This window comes from Procambarus clarkii, chromosome 20 (assembly GCF_040958095.1).
Source record: "Procambarus clarkii isolate CNS0578487 chromosome 20, FALCON_Pclarkii_2.0, whole genome shotgun sequence".
In the NCBI taxonomy this organism is placed as follows: domain Eukaryota; kingdom Metazoa; phylum Arthropoda; class Malacostraca; order Decapoda; family Cambaridae; genus Procambarus; species Procambarus clarkii.
In genome coordinates this window covers 49,466,772-49,487,776 of record NC_091169.1, presented here as the reverse complement: position 1 = coordinate 49,487,776, position 21,005 = coordinate 49,466,772, and the positions used below count along the sequence as shown (strand labels likewise).

The window sequence follows — 21,005 nt, the reverse complement described above, 5'->3', positions numbered from 1 at the left end:
CACCTTATTTTTACAAAACACATGGAATCACAGTGTCTGCATAACTCTGGGCAACACGGGTACAGAACAGGGCACTCCTGCCTCTCTCAATGGCTAGACTATTACAACATGGCCTTAGATGTCATGGAGAAAAATTAAACGCCGAGGCATTATAAACAGTTTGGTAAAAGCTTTCAACAAATGTAATCATGGTGTTATTGCACACAAAATGTGCACAAAAGAAATTATTGGCAAAGTAGGGAGGTGGATCTTTAACTTCCTAATAAGCAGAACCCAAAGTATAATAGTCAACAAAGCTGGCCTTGTCTTCTCTTCTCCCTCCCCCTCCACATATTAATGTAGGGAAAACATTTGAGTATACTACATCCAGCAACACCTTATGTACACGTGTGCAAAGACATGCCACTAAGTGGCTCCCAGAACTGAAGGACAAGAGCTATGAGGAGAGATTAAAGGCATTAAATATGCAAAACTAGAAGATAGAGTCTTCTAGTTTTGCTAGAAATATCACTACATGTCACCTGATCCATGTGCCTCTGTGAGGGTGGGGCCAGGTTCTGGCTCTGGTCCCCGGTAAGCCAAACTCCACAGCTGATGTGATCAAGTAGTTGGGATCCATCTCAGCAAGATAGCTTCAGTCCCCCAGAAAACATTTTTACATGGCACCGAAGTATGCCATGTAAGGCAGTGCGCGGGGAATTTAAATTATTTTTTAAATTTAAATAAGAATGAAATTAAATAAAAATGAAATTTAAATAAGGCATATGCGCGGGGACGCTAAGCCCCGGAAGCACCTCAAGGTAAGGCAAGTATGAAAAATGCTTCACCTGTCCAGCTGTCATCATCTTATTGGAGTTGGCATTTGTGAGGTAGTGTCTCCAGGTGGGGGGCGAGCATTCCGAGTCACTGTAGGCTCCTCCAGTACCCTCCCTGCCACCCTGATTGCTGCCTCCTGTCCGCCAATTGATCTTTCGTCTCCGCCGACTGCGAAACATCGGGGTGGAAGTCTGAGAGTGATCAGATGCTATTGATGAAGAGTCCTGTAAAGAAAAAATAATTATATTCATAATTCATGGATCTGTTACATTTATTCACTTCTTTTACCATTTAGAAAAAACCAGCATTGAATGTAATGAAACTCCAATTTCTGGGTAAGCCCTGGTGGTGCCTCTGAAGCTACTCTCTCTAAAAGTGTGTCATGCTATTAAGTTCAATCTGTTATAGAGTTTTATGGCCTACTGGGGACCAAAAGCCAGAACTTGACCACAACCCCCTCACAGAGGTGCAGGGAGCGGTGGCATTTGTATATTAAGTTATTCATTTAAGTCACCACTGAGGAAGGCACCCAGAAGGTCAGTGAAACCTGTACATCTTTTGTCAATCTTTGGCAGCTTTGTTTACAATTATTAAACAGTTAATGAGCTCCGAAGCATCAGAAGGCTGTTTATAACAATAAAAACAGTTGATTGGAAAGTTTTCATGCTGGTAAACTGTTTAATAAAAGTAACCAAAGCCGTCAAAGATTGAGGAAAGATGTACACGTTTGTAAGTACTTGCGTAACTGCTTCGTGAATCTGGCCCCAGGTATGACAGGAGCTGAACAATATTTGTGGTTCACAAACTAAATTTTGTCCCCAAAACATTTGCAACTCTTACTTCCCTCTACTACAATTACATGAACAGGTGCATATTTTTTAGTTAAAAGATATCTAATGCAGAGGAAATAATCAGTTTCAAGAGAAGATAAAGATCTTATCTAAAATTGTTGCAGCATTAAGAACAATTATTGTCAAACACCAGTAAATTGGAGGGAACAGTACTAAAGAAATATCATAGAAACCTCGCCACGGGTGGTGTGAGGTATGTCTTTGGGAAGGGTGGGACTGGAGCGGCCAGGGGCAGTGGTGATGCTGCGGGTTGAAAGTTCAGGCGATGCATCTGGAGATATGTCTACACATGCCAGCTCTGCCACTCTTGCCTCCATGTGAGCCTCGTCCAACACCTGACACCAACATTAACTGCATTAACTCAAATAATTACAATAAAACATTATAAAAACACTGAACATGTAGAAAATGTAAAGTACAGAATATGTTGAATGAAAATAGCAATTATCTCCTTGAGACTCTAAATTACTTCCAATTTATGCCAGACGCACTCCATGGCCCTCACCTTAGGACCACTGATAATAACACCATCCCTGTTCTGCCGCTTCTTCTTTTTGTTTTTGAGAGACTCCATGCGTTTCAGGAGAGCCTTAGCACCATCTCTGAGTCTCTCAGAGCCTGAACGTTTGAACTGCCCGAGCAGGGGATCATCTGGCAGCTCCAGGCCTCGGGGCTCACAAACCTTGCCTTCACCACCTGCAACAAAACACATTTCACTATGTTAATTGCCAGGTAATAATTTATCCTGCAACAATAACAAATAAAAAAAAATTTAAATTTTGATAGGTAGGCAAAACCATAATATATAATGGAATCAAAACCAAGAAGACAACAGCATCAAGTAACAGAGATTAATAAATCGCAAAACCCTGTTTTAACCCTTAGACCGCGCAATACATATATAGAGATGATGGGAGTAAATTTACCAGAACCGTGTAATACATATGTAGATGATTTTCTCCAATTCAACATTCCATAACATGGTATTTTTTCACATTGAATTCCATTTGCCACTTGATGCTCCAAGCACTTATTTTATCTAGATTAATTTGAAGTGCATTACAATCGTTTGCACCTCCTATCTTCCCCAATATCTTAGCACCATCTGCAAACATGTTTATATAATTCTGTATTCCTTCTGGTAGATCGTTTATATAGATGAACATTACTAGTGCAAGAACTGAACCCTGTGGTACTCTGCTAGATACACTGTCTCTGATTACTGCCCTCATCTGTCTGTCAGTTAGAAAATGTGTGTCAGTGTGCACGCGCTTGTGAGAGTGTGCATGCGCTACACTTATGGCAGAGGCAAAAACCAACAAAAAGCATTCATAAAGAGACTGAGCAACTTCTTCTGCAGTTTGTGTTTTGGAATCGAGGGGATGAGGATTGTTAAGGCATGAGATATGGGGCTTACCTGTACTGGGTGAGCGGTCATGGACTATCCTGGACCAGCGCCTGGAGTGTCGCTGGAACTTCCAGTTGCCAGAGAGGGCACACTGCTGCTCCTCATCATCTGACTCCTCAACCTGTGGGACCAACAACCATAAGACACAAAAGCACAACAAAATGAATGGTGTACACTGTACTCGCCTAGTTGTGCTTACGGGGGTTGAGCTCTGGCTCTTTGGTCCCGCCTCTCAACTGTCAATCAACTGGTGTACAGATTCCTGAGCCTATTGGGCTCTGTCATATCTACATTTGAAACTGTATATGGAGTCAGCCTCCACCACATCACTGCCTAATACATTAGGCATTAGGTCCCTAATGTATTAGGTGTAGTAGTACACAGGTTGCTCATGGTCTCAAAGTACTGGAACAAGTACGACACTTTGAGTGACAGCTTTTCACGGTGACTGATACGGATTTTATGTTGTTGACAATTACACTCTGGGTTCTGTTCATTAGGATGTTAAAGATCAATCTCCCCGTTTTGCCAGTACAGTGTGTCCTCGCTTGAGGCGAGGTCAATTCTACTCATCAGCCCCAGGCTATCCCTCCCCTCTATGTGAAAAAAACAGAGGTCCTACATCCATTATAAAGAAAAAAATTGTTATGTATATATCATTTTGAACGTGGCACATGATGGAACAATCATTGATGAACAATTCCATATCAAAATCATAACTATAACTATTATTGGTGGCCTTAAATACAACAAAATGCATGGATTTGCATAAAGCCAACTGTATCAGTTTTGAAATACATATTCAGAAAAAATACATTTATTAAGAATTTTTCATTTTGAAAATGTCATTTGATAGAGCAATCACTAACGAATAATTTAGTATAAAAGTGCTATAATATGAGATTACTGAATCCAATCAAGCAAATAAATTCTTTGTGTTATAAACTCATGGAACTGCCTACCCACTGAAGCCATAAATGTCAAAACTGTTAAACTTCAAACTCCAGCTAGAAAATATCATTAGAACAATTGGCAGGATCTTTAACAAGCCACCGGCTTTCTGTTCTTGTCGAGGCCACAAGAGAGTTAGTGGCCCTTGGGTAAATTCAGGTACAGTAAATACATACAGTAATTATCAGCGTATCGCGTCTCAATCCTCCGAGCGACAACAAAAGCCATACAATATCTTAGAATTACGTAGGTAAAGAAAAAATGTAACGTTTGTTTACTACAATGATGGTGCTACCTTTATTAGTTGAAAAAACATCGTTTTACTTCAAAATAAACTAATTTTATAAGAAAATATGACAAATTGGTGGCAGGTGATGGCCGATGAGCCCCGATAAACAGGCGCCGTGATTGGCTAAACCTGTAAGATGAACAATGTTACCGTCTCTCTGACCAAACAAAAAGGCCTAGTGACATCTATTCAGACTTTAGTGAACTACATCACAGTTGCTAATAACTGCATGCGAACACCTTCCTGAATCGTTCATATGGCTCTTCTTACCGAGTACTTAAGAATCTTCGTAGCACAGCTTCTTAAGAAGAAATACATGGCGCTTCGTGAATCTAGATCCAGGAGTCTCTGCCATAGGCGACCACCCATCTGTGATGTAACACCCCATTTCCTGGACACCACTGCAGCCAAAGCATGTACATTTGTGGGTTTTTTCCAACATATATATGTGGTCAGGGGAGGGTATTTAAAAAATTTTGAATGAAAAAAAATTGAGAAAATATTTGTTTTCAGTGCACCATTGGTTTGTTTAAGCTTTTTTCACAGCCAAATACATGTAGTTGCTATAAGTACTATAATTTTACGAGGATAGGTTGCATAATTCATACCTGGTAAATATTATATGAACTGAATCCAAATCTGCATTATGAAATACTTCCTACTGTGACCAGGAGGCATGGCCAAATGCGTAAGACACCCCTTTTGAAAAAGAGGGCGGCATTTGGTATTTTTAGAAAATACTCTAAATCATTACAGCCCCAATACCCTTCAACATCCTCCTTCTAAAAATAAGTACATAATTAGCCAACCTTTTTTTGGCATTCAAGCATGCACTTAATAAGCACCTCCAAAGAATACCTGATCAATTCATACATCAGACTGCCTTCAGCAGCATACGACAGATTGACCATGCCTTGCAGCTGGGACAACGTTCTAAGAATCACCTCAAGGTAACATCCTTGACTATGTCCCATGGAACTTCCCAAGAACCCTGAGTAAGTCATACTGAACTCTCCCAGCTTATCAATGGCAAGAACACCCACCTTGTTCTTCCTGGCGGAGTCGAGACGAATTTTGGCACAGCGGTTGAGAGCCCTGAGCCTCCTGAAGAGTGCCTGCAGAGAGTCTCCATCCAGAAAAGTGTGGTCCCTCTCCACACAAACCAGATCCAAAGGGAACTGCAGCTCTGTAGCAGGAACGAATAAGTCACATGCATTGACAAATATTGTATACAGTATAAGCACAAATTAAAAGAATGAACTGAGAGCATGCTGTAAAAATTAATTATTAAAGGTAATGCAGTGACAACGAAGTACAGTATAAAATCTCATATCAGACATTGTGTCTTATCACAAAGCAGTGGTGGTATGTGAGCTTCGTGCATATTGGTCACGGTTTGAATCCCACATAACCAAAATAAACTTTATATAACAGATGATATTATTTTACCATAGAATCTACCTGAAATTAGTCTAGACCAACAAGCACACTACCCAAGAATTTGTAACAAGTCGCAACTAATGAAAAACTACAAATTAATGAAAATAGAATACTACATACAGTGGTATCTCGGCTTATGAACGCCCCTAGTTATGAGTTTTTCGGGTCACGAGCAGGATTTGCTCAAAAAATTTGTATCAGGATACGAGCGTTGCCTCAGGATACAAGGGTGTTGATATGTGTACGGGCCGACCTAGCATGTGGTGGCACGGTGATCGCCTCATAGTTTACCAGTGCCTCGCACCCAGTGACTACCCTGCCTGAATTCTTCACAAGGATTTACTGTTTTTTTTTTTATTTTTTGCTATTTGAGCATAAAATGTCATTATATATCTTGCAATGAGTCCCAAGAAAGCCAGTGATAAGGTTCAAAGTAAGAAATCGCATGTGAGGATGACAATAGAGGAAAAGCAAGAGATCATTCGGAAGCATGAAAATGGTGCACGTGTTGTTGAACTTTGTAGGCAGTACAACAAATCCACGTCAACGATATGCACTATACTTGCCAAGAAAACTGACATTATGAGTGCTAAAGTGGCAAAAGGCGTATCAACAATCACAAAACACATACTTAAGGATGTAGAAAAGTTGTTATTAATTTGGATACATGACAAGGAGTTAAAGGGTGATAATGTTTCAGAGGCCATCATTTGTGAGAAAGCCAGGGTATTGCACGAAGACCTTGTAAAGAAAACCCCTGGAACGAGTGATGCAGATACGAAAGAGTTTAAGGCAAGCAGGGGCTGGTTTGAGAAATTTAGAAAAAGAAGTGGTATTCATAGTGTTGTGAGGCATGGGGAGGCTGCCAGCTCAGACAAACCAGTGGCTGAAAGATTTATTGAAGAATTTAGAGTTTGCAGAGGCTGAGGGATACCTACCGCAACAATAGTAACAGTAATAATAACACTACTGATGAGAGTGATGGTCTTGTTAATAACGTTGATGTTAACAATAATAACAGCAGGAGTGTTGTTAGCGTTGATAATAATGGCAATGTGGGTAGAAGTAGCAATGGTAATGTTAGTAATAATATTAAGAACAATGTAGGTAATGGTGTTTAGTGATAAATTGTAATGATTGCAACTTATATGTTGGAAAGACTAGTCGTGGTTTATTGAAAAAGAGTTAATGTACAGTACATAAAAAAGCAGTAACAAAATTTGATAAGAATAATGCCATTGCTAACCATTTTTGGAATTTAAATCATAGCATGGATTTTAAGACAAATTCTATATAACTGATCAAATAATGTACAGTGGTTAATATCAAATTAACTGATATTAAAGAGAGCCGACTAATAGAAGTAGTAGTTATAGATTCTATAGAGTAAAAGAGCAATAAATATTTTAGTAAAGTGGATCCGAGTAACTGTAAAATTATCCTTAAGGAAGCAAACCTATCTCAAATTAATTTATATAAGCACAGACGACCTTGTGGTGTTTAGAATAGGGACAATGATTTCTCGAATCCCTGCCCACAGTTCCCAGAAGATAACTGAGCATTCTTCTGAAACTTCGACATCCTATGAGAGTCCCTGGGGAGCATATCACAGTAACGTCTCATGAAGGACGCCATATGAGGTGCTCCGCCGGACATAAACACAAGCTCCTAGAATCTTGCGCAGAACGCTGTATACAGTACCCTTAGAAAGGCTGCAGATTACATCCGAATTTATTTTTGTAATACACTTAAACATAAACTGGGTCTTTCTTTCATCTTCGATTGCAAAGTTCTGAACCTTTTCCCGTTTCCTTATGTGTTGTTGTTGGGTTAGGGGCGACGACGATCGTGGGATCGGATGCGCCCCGTTTCCTTATGAGTTTCTTTTGGTGGGTACTCCATGATGGCGACATACTCTTAAGACTGACTTCACGTCGGCAGTGTAAAGCGCCCTAAATGCCTCCTTAATTAAGTTTCTCCTTCATCTTCGTTGTTACAGTGTCGTCAGTCGTGTGTAGTGGAGAGGGTTTACATTGAAAACAGCGTAGTAAATACTGTTACAGTGATGAACGTGTGTAGTGAAGATGGTTGCAGTGATGAGGATGGTTGTGTAGTGAAGATGGTTGCACTGATGAGGATGGTTGTGTAGTGAAGATGGTTGCACTGATGAGGATGGTTGTGTAGTGAAGATGGTTGCACTGATGAGGATAGTTGTGTAGTGATGATCGTTGTTCTCACCTAACTGTATCCACTAGATGGCCTCAAACCTCGACTCAACACAGTGCTGAAGTCTTGCTGCCTTGCTGAGATATCTTTTTCGTCTTCGTTCCAGTAGTTGAAATGTTTCACCGATTCTATAAGTGCAGTTAAGAATCTTTGCACACTTTCCAGCTCAGCAATCTCCTCTGCCTTAAACGGAACTCGAGAAATGAACAATACTTCATAGGAGATAACTTTCTCCTATGAAGAAGAGTTCATAAGAACTCTTATGAACTTAACATAGGAGAGTTCTTTGAAGAGTACCATCACTGGCGTGTCGGCATCTCTTTTGAAGGTTCTCGTTATCCACCTAAATCTTTTTCTGCTTGTTGCAATGTTTACCTTTACTGTGACCTCTAAACGTCATATCTATCTTCTAATATTATTCCACGGTCGATAACTTGCTCACTTCTGTCTATGGAATATGTGTAACCGAACACATAAAGCACATACTAGTACACAAGAGACATAATACTTTAGGACAACGTTTTAAAATGGATTAATGTTGGCTAAGCAGCACTTAGCTTGATGAACGAAACAGATGGGTTACATACCTTCGTACATTTGAGCATACTGAGGAAAGCCGGCTGCTCGTAGCCACTTGCAGGCCTCCAGCGCCTCCAGCTCTGGGGAAAGGAAAGAGGAACATTCGTTAGGGGGAGCATTAATTTTTTTTTCAGGGATATTCCTGCGCCACGGGAGACATCTCCCGTCGCGCAGGGTGCAGTCGCACCTCCACAGATCTCCAGTATCATCTACTGATACTGGTAATGGCTCAAAAGGGCCACCATTTACGGGCTATTCATGCCCGTGCCACCTTTTGGATGGCATAATCTTCATCAATCAATCAATTCCTGCGCGGGAGCATTAAGTGACACGGTGACCACAGTGTACCGACATTTGATCATCTGGTGGAAGTAGGAATACCCTACCCAAGGAAGGGACAAGTTAGCAGAGGACTGGCATACCAACGGGAAGATGAGAACGTTCCTAATAGGAATACCATGAGGGAAACAGAACTCAAGAGAAAAGCTTGTACAAGATATGATTAATTGCATCACCAAGAAGTGCCAGGAGGCAGGAGATTAGGTTATCCCGGTTCAAAAGGGAACAAGTTAAAAGCAAAATCGGAATTCGTGGTTTAATCGGGGATGTGAGGAAGAACGGCAATTAAATACGAAAGCATGGAAGAACTACAGAAATAACAGAACACTAGACAGCAGAGGGAGATACCAGAGGGCAGGAAGTGCTCTCAGTGTGTGCAGAGGAGTGGACTGCATGAAAATGACGTAGCAAATAAAACCAAGACCGAACCAAAATTGCTCCACAGCACGTCAGAAGGAAGACAAAAGTGAAAGAAGAAGCGATGAAACTAAGAATGGGGAAGGACAGGTATACAGAGTGATCTTCCATCTTGACCATCTGACCCGATGACTGGTCAGGAATGTTAAAAGAGAGTAAGGCGGAAGGAAGGGGAAGGAGGAGATGGTATGGAGGAGAAGACAGTAGGGAAGAGGAATAGCAGAGAGGGGGTTTTGGTAAGGAGTGATGATAGGAGGAAGAAGATCGAGAGAGGGAGAGGATAGGTAGGGAGAGAGAGAGAAGACGGTGAATGGGAGAAATATTACATGGGAGGGGGCGAGAGTATGTAGAAACATGTTAGAAGACCTAAAGCTAGAACGATTGGGCCAACAAGAGCTGTCTCACTGCCACAGCTGGTGAGAGTTAGGGACTGGGAATACAGGATGGCAACCAAGCCCCACAATATATAATTTAATGATAAAAATATATACCAATAAAATGTACATAAAATAACCCCCAAAGAACAGTAGCAATTAAATGTACACCAGAATGATCATATATAAATGCTCCTAAACATTCAGTTAGGCACATGGACACATGTGACTGTTAACACACATGACACACACCTGTTGAAATACACGAGAAGAATCTTACAACCACCCGACAGCCGCCTCGCAAGAGAGAGCAAGCCTAGCTACACCACCATCACCACCACACACATCAAGTCAATAAGGCAAACAGCCCGCCTGTTATCATAACTCACACTACAACAGTTCTACAACTTTGCCTTCATTAGTACTTGTATCCATAGTCTTTGCTGCCGTCATAAAAGGAGCATTACGGAACTGTGTGGGAGAGATCCATGAAGGAAAAAGAGCGTGTAGTTAAGAGGCAAGAAGGAATAGGGGCAGAAACGTACTTAAGAGCTTGGGAAGAGAAAACCTTGGTAGTGGGAGAGAGGTGGTGGGAGAGAGGTGGTGGGAGAGAGGAGGTGGGAGAGAGGTGGTGGGAGAGAGGAGGTGGGAGAGAGGTGGTGGGAGATCGCCAAGATTTGTAGATGGGTTAAAGGGAAAGGGTCATAATTTTAGATAGTAATCAGGGAGTGAAGAAATGAGGAAAAAAATTATATTGTGAGTTGTGATAGGAAGCGGGTGTAGGGGCAGCTATGAGTCCGGACACCGAGTGCCTCCACAGGAAAGGACAAAAGAGAAAATATTTTCAGAAAGATAGGCCTAGCAGGAAAACAATGGACAAAGTGAACTCGTACGGTGACCATACAATTTTCAATTTCTTTATTATGCACCCCATACCTATCCCGCGGGCGGTGGTGGAATGGGTTACAGAGGCACGTAATCGGTTCAGGAACTGAGCCCCATAGTTCGTTTAGCTAAGCAAGTGACAAGCTTTTGAAGCTAGTTACACAATTGTTAATGTTATATGTACATGTACATATATATACAATAATTTACACAAATACATATACACATCGATAATCTTTTATATCACAAGTGATTCAACAAGAGGCTCACAACAGTCACTATACAAGGCACTATACCTCTATGGTGAGTCACACAGTTACTAGTCTTGCTCCACACCCACCCAACTGGGCGGCCATACAAGGTAACCATATAGTCACCTTGCGAATTATTGTGCACAAAATGAGTGTATTTTGTGCGCATTAACACCATGGTAACATTTGTCGAGAGCTTTTGCAAAGTCTATGTATATTCCATATGTGATCTCCTTATTTATATTTTTTGGGGGGGTTAAGTGATCAGGTTAAGTGACTACCTAACCTACATACCTACCTTGTGGTGATTCTGGAGATCAGCTTCACTATGCCCTGGTTTCTGACCAGGCCCCCAGGTTTTTCGCCTGATCATCCAGGCTGTTGGACGCGGGTGATCGCAGCCTGACGCATGAATCACAGCCTGGTTGATCAGGTATCTGCTGGAGATGTTTATCGAGTTCTCTCTTGAGCACCACGAGAGGTCGGCCAGTTATGCCCCTTATGTGTAGAGGGGAAAGTGTTGAAAAGTCTTGGGCCTTTGATGTTAATAAAGTTCTCTCTCTAACTATTGTACTTTTGAATTTCAATGAGGCATTTTGCACATCCTGCCATGCCTACTGGTTTGATATAATGTTACATTTGTACGCATACCTGGAGAGGGTGTTAAGAGTTCTACTCCCCGAGCCCGGCCTGAGGGCTCGACTTGTGATAACCTAGTCCAACAGACTGTTGCTTGAAGCGGCGCGCATGCCCACATATCAACTACAGCCTGGTTGGTCCGGCACTTCTTGCAGGAACTTATCTAAGTGCCTCTCGAATACATCCACCTTTGTCCCAGTAATATTTTTAATGCTTCCTGGGAGGGTGTTGAACAGCTCTGGACCCCCTGATGTTCAGTGTTATCTGATTGTGTTTATGGCATCTCTACTCTTCATTGCTTTTATTCTGCATTTCTTTTCGTATCTTTCGCTCCAGTATGTTGTTATTCTACTGTGTAAATTTGGGGCCTGTCCTTCAAGTATCTTCCATGTATTATTATGTTGATACATTTCTCGTCTCATTTTCAAAAAGTACATTTTGAGAGTTTTGAGACGGTCCCAATAATTTAGATGATTTATCGTGTCTATGCGTTCCGTGTATGTTCTCTGTATTCCCTCTAACTCAGAAATCTCTCCCAACCTCAAAGGGGAAGTGAGTACCGATCAATACTCAAGACGGGCCAGCATCAGTGATTTAAATAGTATTAACATCGCTGTGGGGTCTCTGGATTTGAACGTTCTCATAATCCATCCTATCATTGTCCTGGCCGCCGCCGCTATATTTGCTCGGTTATGTTCACTAAATGTCAGGTCATCAATCATTACAATTCCCAAATCTTTTACATGTTGCTTTCCTTCTTTGAGTAGGTCAGATTGTGTCCAGTACCTTGTGTTTCGTTTAAGTTCCTCGTTTCCACCATACCTAAGTACCTGGAACTTGCCACCGTTAAATATCATATTTTAAGTTGCCCAATCGAAGAATTTATTAATATCTGCCTGCAGTTTTTCAATCTTCTACAGAGGACATTTTCATGCTGATTTTTGTATCACCTGCAAAGGATGACACGAAGCTGTGACTAGTATTTTTGCCTATATCCAAGATAAGAATGAGAAATGGCAGCGGTGCAAGGACTGTGCCCTGGGGTACAGAGCTTTGCACTGCACTTAGGCTTGATCTTATTTGATTGACCGTCACTCTCTGCATTCTGTTTGACAGAAAGTAAAATATCCAATGACCCACTTTACTCGTTATCCCTATTGATCACATTTTATGGGCTATCACTCCGTGGTCACATTTATCGAGTGACTTTGCAAAGTCTGTGTACACAACGTCTGCATTTTGCTTTTCTTCTAGAGCTTCTGTGATTTTGTCATAGTGGTTGAGTAACTGTGACAGACAGGATCTTCCCGTCATAGTGATATCAACAAGAGTAAGGGAAGACATGATAACCACCTACAAAATGATTAGGGGGGATTAACAGGGTGGACAAAGACAAACTATTAAGCACGAGTGGAACACGAACAAGGGGACACGGGTGGAACACGAACAAGGGGACACGGGTGGAACACGAACAAGGGGACACGGGTGGAACACGAACAAGGGGACACGGGTGGAACACGAACAAGGGGACACGGGTGGAACACGAACAAGAGGACACGGGTGGAACACGAACAAGAGGACACGGGTGGAACACGAACAAGAGGACACGGGTGGAACACGAACAAGGGGACACGGGTGGAACACGAACAAGGGGACACGGGTGGAACACGAACAAGGGGACACGGGTGGAACACGAACAAGGGGACACGGGTGGAACACGAACAAGAGGACACGGGTGGAACACGAACAAGAGGACACGGGTGGAACACGAACAAGGGGACACGGGTGGAACACGAACAAGGGGACACGGGTGGAACACGAACAAGGGGACACGGGTGGAACACGAACAAGGGGACACGGGTGGAACACGAACAAGAGGACACGGGTGGAACACGAACAAGAGGACACGGGTGGAACACGAACAAGGGGACACGGGTGGAACACGAACAAGGGGACACGGGTGGAACACGAACAAGGGGACACGGGTGGAACACGAACAAGGGGACACGGGTGGAACACGAACAAGGGGACACGGGTGGAACACGAACAAGAGGACACGGGTGGAACACGAACAAGGGGACACGGGTGGAACACGAACAAGGGGACACGGGTGGAACACGAACAAGGGGACACGGGTGGAACACGAACAAGGGGACACGGGTGGAACACGAACAAGGGGACACGGGTGGAACACGAACAAGGGGACACGGGTGGAACACGAACAAGGGGACACGGGTGGAACACGAACAAGGGGACACAGGTGGAACACGAACAAGAGGACACGGGTGGAACACGAACAAGAGGACACGGGTGGAACACGAACAAGGGGACACAGGTGGAACACGAACAAGAGGACATGGGTGGAACACGAACAAGGGGACACGGGTGGAACACGAACAAGAGGACATGGGTGGAACACGAACAAGGGGACACGGGTGGAACACGAACAAGGGGACACGGGTGGAACACGAACAAGAGGACACGGGTGGAACACGAACAAGGGGACACAGGTGGAACACGAACAAGGGGACACAGGTGGAACACGAACAAGGGGACACAGGTGGAACACGAACAAGGGGACACAGGTGGAACACGAACAAGGGGACACGGGTGGAACACGAACAAGAGGACACGGGTGGAACACGAACAAGGGGACACAGGTGGAACACGAACAAGGGGACACAGGTGGTACACGAACAAGGGGACACAGGTGGAACACGAACAAGGGGACACAGGTGGAACACGAACAAGGGGACACAGGTGGAACACGAACAAGGGGACACAGGTGGAACACGAACAAGGGGACACAGGTGGAACACGAACAAGGGGACACAGGTGGAACACGAACAAGGGGACACAGGTGGAACACGAACAAGGGGACACAGGTGGAACACGAACAAGGGGACACAGGTGGAACACGAACAAGGGGACACAGGTGGAACACGAACAAGGGGACACAGGTGGAACACGAACAAGGGGACACGGGTGGAACACGAACAAGGGGACACGGGTGGAACACGAACAAGGGGACACAGGTGGAACACGAACAAGGGGACGCGGGTGGAACACGAACAAGGGGACACGGGGTGGAACACGAACAAGGGGACACAGGTGGAACACGAACAAGGGGACACGGGTGGAACACGAACAAGGGGACACGGGTGGAACACGAACAAGGGGACACGGGTGGAACACGAACAAGGGGACACAGGTGGAACACGAACAAGGGGACGCGGGTGGAACACGAACAAGGGGACACGGGGTGGAACACGAACAAGGGGACACAGGTGGAACACGAACAAGGGGACACGGGTGGAACACGAACAAGGGGACACGGGTGGAACACGAACAAGGGGACACAGGTGGAACACGAACAAGGGGACGCGGGTGGAACACGAACAAGGGGACACGGGGTGGAACACGAACAAGGGGACACAGGTGGAACACGAACAAGGGGACACGGGTGGAACACGAACAAGGGGACACGGGTGGAACACGAACAAGGGGACACGGGTGGAACACGAACAAGGGGACACGGGTGGAACACGAACAAGGGGACACAGGTGGAACACGAACAAGGGGACACAGGTGGAAACTTAGCACCCAAATAAACCACGGACACATTAGAAAGAATTTCTTCAGTGTCAGAGTAGTTAACAAATGGAACTGGAACGCAGATTTGGAACCAGTCCCTCCAACATTTTCCAAATAATATATAATGCATCTCTCTCGCCTGTGCTCTAGAGAATACAGATTGAGAACCATTAATCGCTCCCAATAAGTTAGATGCCTTATAGAGTGGATTCCAGCAGTAAAGGATCTCCGCATGCTCTCCAGGTCCGCAATGTCTCCAACTTTGAATGGGGCCGTTAGTGTACAACAATATTCCGCTCTTCAGAGCATTAGAGACTTAAAAAGTATCATCAATGGTGTGGCGTCCCTTGTTAGAGAAGATTATTGTTATCCAACCTGTTATTTTTCTTGCAGTTGTGAGTTACTTTATTGTAGGCGATGAGTCACAATAACGTGGCAAAAGTAAGTTGACCAGACCACACACTAGAAGGTGAAGGGACGACGACGTTTCGGTCCGTCCTGGACCATTCTCAAGTCGATTGTCGATCAATAATCGACTTTAGAATGGTCCAGGACGGATCGAAACGTCGTCGTCCCTTCACCTTTTAGTGTGTGGTCTGGTCAACTTACTTTATTGTGTTCTTTAAAGGTAAGATCTTCCGACATGATTACTCCTAGATATTTCACATTGTTTTTGTTTTGTTCTTTAGTGCGAGTTGACTCCGTTTTATATATGGTTTCTGTTTTTATATTTTTTTCCATAGCCCAGGAGCTGAAACTTATCTTCATTAAACATCATGTTATTATTTGTGGCCCATTCAAACACCTGATTAACATCAGACTGGAGATTTGCTGTGTCCTCTATATTGGTACTCGATGAAAGTCCTAGTGTCATCTGCAAATGATGATACCTTGAGGTGTTTTCGGGGTTTAGCGTCCCCGCGGCCCGGTCGTCGACCAGGCCTCCTCTTTGGCTGGACAGGTCAACCAGTCTGTTGGACGCTGCTGCAGACACTCCTTATATCCAAATATAAAGTAAACAAAAACATTAATGTAACATATATAGGTGCCAGCACGTGTAGGTAAGACTGCAGAAGAGCAGCGGAAGACGCCCCAAGCCACAGTGTACGCCAACTAAGGCACGTATCCCCTCAATAACAAAAACGCTTCCCACGCTTAATCAAGTGTGGGACCACACTCTGACACTGATCGCAGGCGATGGAGCCTCTACATTGTCTGCCTCTGGAGATGCGGGAGCAGACCCGACCAAGGCACGGGGTTCCTCTTGTCCTTGAAGAGAGAAGTGGGCGTGGAGGGTAGGGAGGGGGGGCAGGAGGACGGGGTTTAAGGGTGGGGGGAGAGAGGAGGTTGACGGGGTACACTGGAGGCGGGAGGTGGTTTTTCTGTGAAGGTATGAGACATACCTGGAGAGGGTTTCAGGAGTTCTTCTACTCCCCCCGAGGCGGAGCGGGTCTCTCCCCTGGCTCGTGAAGCACGGAGTAGTGAGTATTATGATGCAAAGACCACTTGTTGGCTCACCAGCGAAGGGGTCATCATACACCACATTAAAAATACAGATTTACTAACACAGAACTAATCAGAATTTTATGTATAAGTGTCTGTCCAAGGTTAGAAGCCAGACTCTTCCGGTTAGCCTCATGCAACTTCCCATAGCGATTTGTGATTGTAAGAGGAGTGTCTTAGGAGGCACGAGAGTCAACCCCAATGTCCTCTTTTAAGCAGGAGCAGCTTCCATTGTAACACCCAACGACTCCTATGAAGTATGAACTGGGGTGTGGTTTTCCACAGAGCTTTTCAAGAGGTTTTCAGCTGTTCGTGCACCAGGTGTAAACTCCGTGAGCAGGATCTGGGACATGATCTCGCACACTACATCACTCAATGCCCGGTTATCAGACCATTCACACCCGTTGGCCTGAGGTACCTGCAGCTTTACAATTACTTTCTTCACTCGTGTGCGTCAGGATATCCTCATAATGCACTCAGAGTTTGCCAGTGCAGACTACTTATCACATGCCTCTGTATGACTAACCATCCTGTGTGATGGGGATTTTTAGCCTCGCGTAGCTGGAGTTCTTGACACACACACTGCACTCCCCTTCATCCCTTCATATAGTCTAGGGCAGCTGCATAAATGAAGATGTACCTACATATATTAATAAAAAAAATCATACAACTCAGCCTCTCGAGTTGTCAGAATGGACAGGAAACAGTGTTCTATTTTGCCCGAACCTAACCTAACCTTACTGATGGAACCACGCAAGGAAATTGTCATCATCAAAATACGATGTATTATTTGAGAGGACAAGTTGGTTCATGACACACACAATGTAACCACAGTGTTGCTACAGTGTTGTTACAGTGTTGCATCACAGTAACCATTTACTCAACTACTTACACAAGCTGTACATCTTACCCTGATCACGGTGCCTTTGTTTGCATTTATTAAAACTGTTTATAAGCTACGAAGCCCTACCAGATTGTTCTTGACAATAACAACCTTGGATTATCAGGTTTCCAAGCTAGTAAACTGCTCAATAAATGTAAACAAAGCCGCCATGATTAAGGAAAGATGAACCGGTTTCGTAAAGGGTTGTGTAACGGCGTGATGACTCGTGACCCTCCAGGTGGTGACAACAGAACACAGCCATAACGATAGTGACTCTCCCTGTAATAGTAATCCCTCCCTGTTAAAGTAATCCCTCCCTGGTGGAGGGATTACTGGCAGCGTGACCACGGTCATCGTCAAGGTCACGCCGAGTCTTACACAACCACATTTTAACTACCAATAAAACACTCACACTATTTGTGAAGTAAATGTCTCGGAGACGATTTTGCGCGTGGATTTCTTAAAACAAAATGTTGTTACGTTTAATTCTGATTTACCATTGTTGATTATCATAAGACGCTGAGATGACGAGGAGGACGACGAGGAGGAGGACGACGAGGACGAGGAGAAAAAGCCAATGCAAATCATCCCAATACAGAGGGCGCTGCTAACCAATATAGAGATTCTAAATGTGGTCATTGTCCTTGTATACACATCACCTGATGCAAATCCTCAGCAGTTTAAAGACCAACTTATTATAATACTGATTAGAAAACCTCACAAATCCTGCCCCCTATCATCATCTTGTTTGGTGACTACAACTTACGACATCTATAATGGAAAAGTGTGTCAAATACTGTTATAGCGGAGAGGGTCCCAGGAAGCTGTCTGTATGAACAGTGACACACACACACGAGGGGGTCTGGTAGCTGAGTGGAAAGCGTGCAGGACTCGTAATTCTGTGGCCCGGGTTCGATTCCCGGACCAGGCAGAAACACATGGGCAAAGTTTCTTTCACTTTGAATGCCCCTGTTACCTAGCAGTAAATAGGTACCTGGGAGTTAGAAAGCTGTTACGGAGCTGTTTCCTGATTAGGTGGGTGGGGGGGGGGGTGAGGGGGGTTTGTTTTTTGGGAAAAAATAGTAATTAGTAACAGTTGATTGACAGTTGAGAGGCGGGCCAAAAGCGCAAAGCTCAACCCCCGCAAGCACAACTAGGTGAATACAAATGACCTTTTGCAGATGTGTGTCAGATGTGCTTTAAACCAGCACATAGCAGAGCCAACTAGGAAAGAAAACATCCTAGAACTTATATTCACAAACAACGATGAGCTGATCAGGACCATAATGATTACAACTACTTGTTACTCAGATCACAACCTGAGCCAAGTTCAGGCGAGCAGGGGACAATAAACCTACGCTGCCACTCTCACATACCACAGCAGGAGAATTCAGCAAAATTCAATTTTAATAACAAACTGATAAACTGGGAACGAATAACCCAATACCTCGCAGAACTATGCCGGGAAGAACAGCTTCACAATGCACACTTAAGCCAGAGCTTCGACAAAAAAGGTACTGTAGCACTAGAAAAATGTAGACGGCATATAACACTAAGAGAAAAATATGCAAATTAGAATGGGAACACTGCGAGGGGCCGGTCAGTTATGTCTAGGTGTTGTGGGAGAGGTTGAAAAGTCTTGGGCCTCTCATGTTGATATAAAGTTCTCCCTCATCGTACCTAATTGCACCTCTGTTTTTGTTGTTTAAGATTCAGCTTCTAGGAACAAAAAGTTGCAAGTAGCACGGGCTATGGTGAGCCCGTAGTGGAGTTACCTGGCACAGGAGTGGGGCTGTAACTGCCTCTGTTTTTTCAACGGAGCTATTTTGTACATCCTGCCATGCTTAATGGTTTCATGTTATGTAATCGCCGTGTTCAGATTTAGAACCAGTCCCTCTAATATTTTTACGTGTGTAGATTATTGTATCTCTCTCGCCTGCGCTTTAGAGAATACAGATTTTGAACTTTTAATGTCCCAATAATTTAGATGACTTATTAGAGTGGATTCTAGTGGTAAAGGATCTTTGCACGCTCTTCAAGTCTGCAATTTCTCTGGCTCTTAATGGGGCTGTTAGTGTGCAAAAATATTCCACCCTAGAGAGTCCTAGCACCCTAGTCTGAGCTACGAGGAAAAGATAAGGGAGCTAAACCTCACGTCCCTGGAAGACAGAAGAGTAAGGGGAGACATGATAACTACCTACAAAATTCTCAGGGGAATTGACAGGGTGGACAAAAACAAACTATTTATCACGGGTTGAACATAAACAAGGGGACACAGGTGGAAACTTAGAACCCAAATGAGTCCCAGAGACATTAGAAAGAATTTTTTTCAGTGTCAGAGTAGCTAACAAACGGAATGCATTAAGCAGTGATGTGGTGGAGGCCGACTCCATACACAGTTTCAAATATAGATATGATAGAGCCCAGTAGGCTCAGAAACCTGTACACCAGCTGATTGACAGTTGAGAGGCGGGACCAAAAAAGTCAGAGCTCAACCCCCGCAAGCACAACTAAGCGAGTACAACTAGGTGAACACTAGCGTCTTGAAAAGTATCATCACTGGAATGACATCCCTTGTCTGGCAGGTTCTTGTTATCCAACCTGTCATTTTCTTACAGTCGTAGCAGCTACTTTATTGTGTTCTTTACAAGGTAAGGTCTTCAGACATGATTACTCTTACATCCTGTACACTAATATTTAGTTCTATAGTGTGATTTGATTCCGTTTTATATATGGTTTCCGAATTTATATTTTCGTTTTTTTTCCATTGTGCAGCTGGAACTTATTTTAATTAAACATCTTATTATTATCTGCGGCCCCACTGAAAGATCCGATTTATGTCAGATTAGAGGTTTGCCGTGTCCTCTATATTGTCTACTCCCATGAAAATCCAAGTGTCAACTGTAAATGATGATACAGTACTGTAGTTTGTATCCATAACTGTGTCTGACATGAGGATGAGGAAAAAGTACCGGATCACGTACGGTACCTTGGGTGGGGGTGGGGGTGGGGGGTGGGGGGGGAGGGGAAGGGACTGAGCTTTTCACAGTAGATGATCCGGATTTTACTGTGTTGACTATTGCACTCTGCGTTCTGTTCTTCACGAAGTTGAAGATCCATCTCCCTACATTGTCAATAGGGAGACATTTTCTGCGCAATAACACCATGATTACAATTGTCGAAAGTTTTGTAAAGTATATATATATATATATATATATATTATTAAATATGACCGAAAAAGTAAGATTAATAATTCTAACACGAATTTTCTCAATCTTTCGTACATTACGCTTCACTGTTGGAGGTAAATCAAAAATCACTTCTCCAAAATTCATTTTTATTTCTAGTCTGACGCGACAAGGGCGCGTTTCGTAAAACTTATTACATTTTCAAAGACTTCACAAATACACAACTGATTAGAACTTGCGTTTCCCTGATTTTATATCTACATTTGAGTGAGGTGGGAAAGGTGATGTGGCATTACATTTGAGTGAGGTGGGAAGGGTGATGTGGCATTAACACAAGACAGAACACTAGGGGATATTAATAGGGTATTAAAA

At 43.6% G+C, this 21,005-nt stretch overlaps 1 protein-coding gene across 3 annotated transcripts in view; it reads right to left on the bottom strand.

The window, feature by feature from the left end:
* LOC123766225 (rho GTPase-activating protein 7) overlaps window positions 1-21,005 on the bottom strand; it is a 126,365-nt gene that overhangs the window by 29,378 nt on the left and 75,982 nt on the right. For all 3 annotated transcript variants that reach the window (XM_069327937.1, XM_069327936.1, XM_069327938.1), the window contains exons 2-7: window positions 8,569-8,640; window positions 5,359-5,501; window positions 3,085-3,196; window positions 2,173-2,363; window positions 1,841-2,002; window positions 828-1,040 (exon numbers count right to left, since the gene is read on the bottom strand). In XM_069327937.1, the coding sequence (XP_069184038.1) occupies window positions 828-1,040; window positions 1,841-2,002; window positions 2,173-2,363; window positions 3,085-3,196; window positions 5,359-5,501; window positions 8,569-8,640 (893 nt within the window). The remainder of the gene's footprint in view (window positions 1-827; window positions 1,041-1,840; window positions 2,003-2,172; window positions 2,364-3,084; window positions 3,197-5,358; window positions 5,502-8,568; window positions 8,641-21,005) is intronic.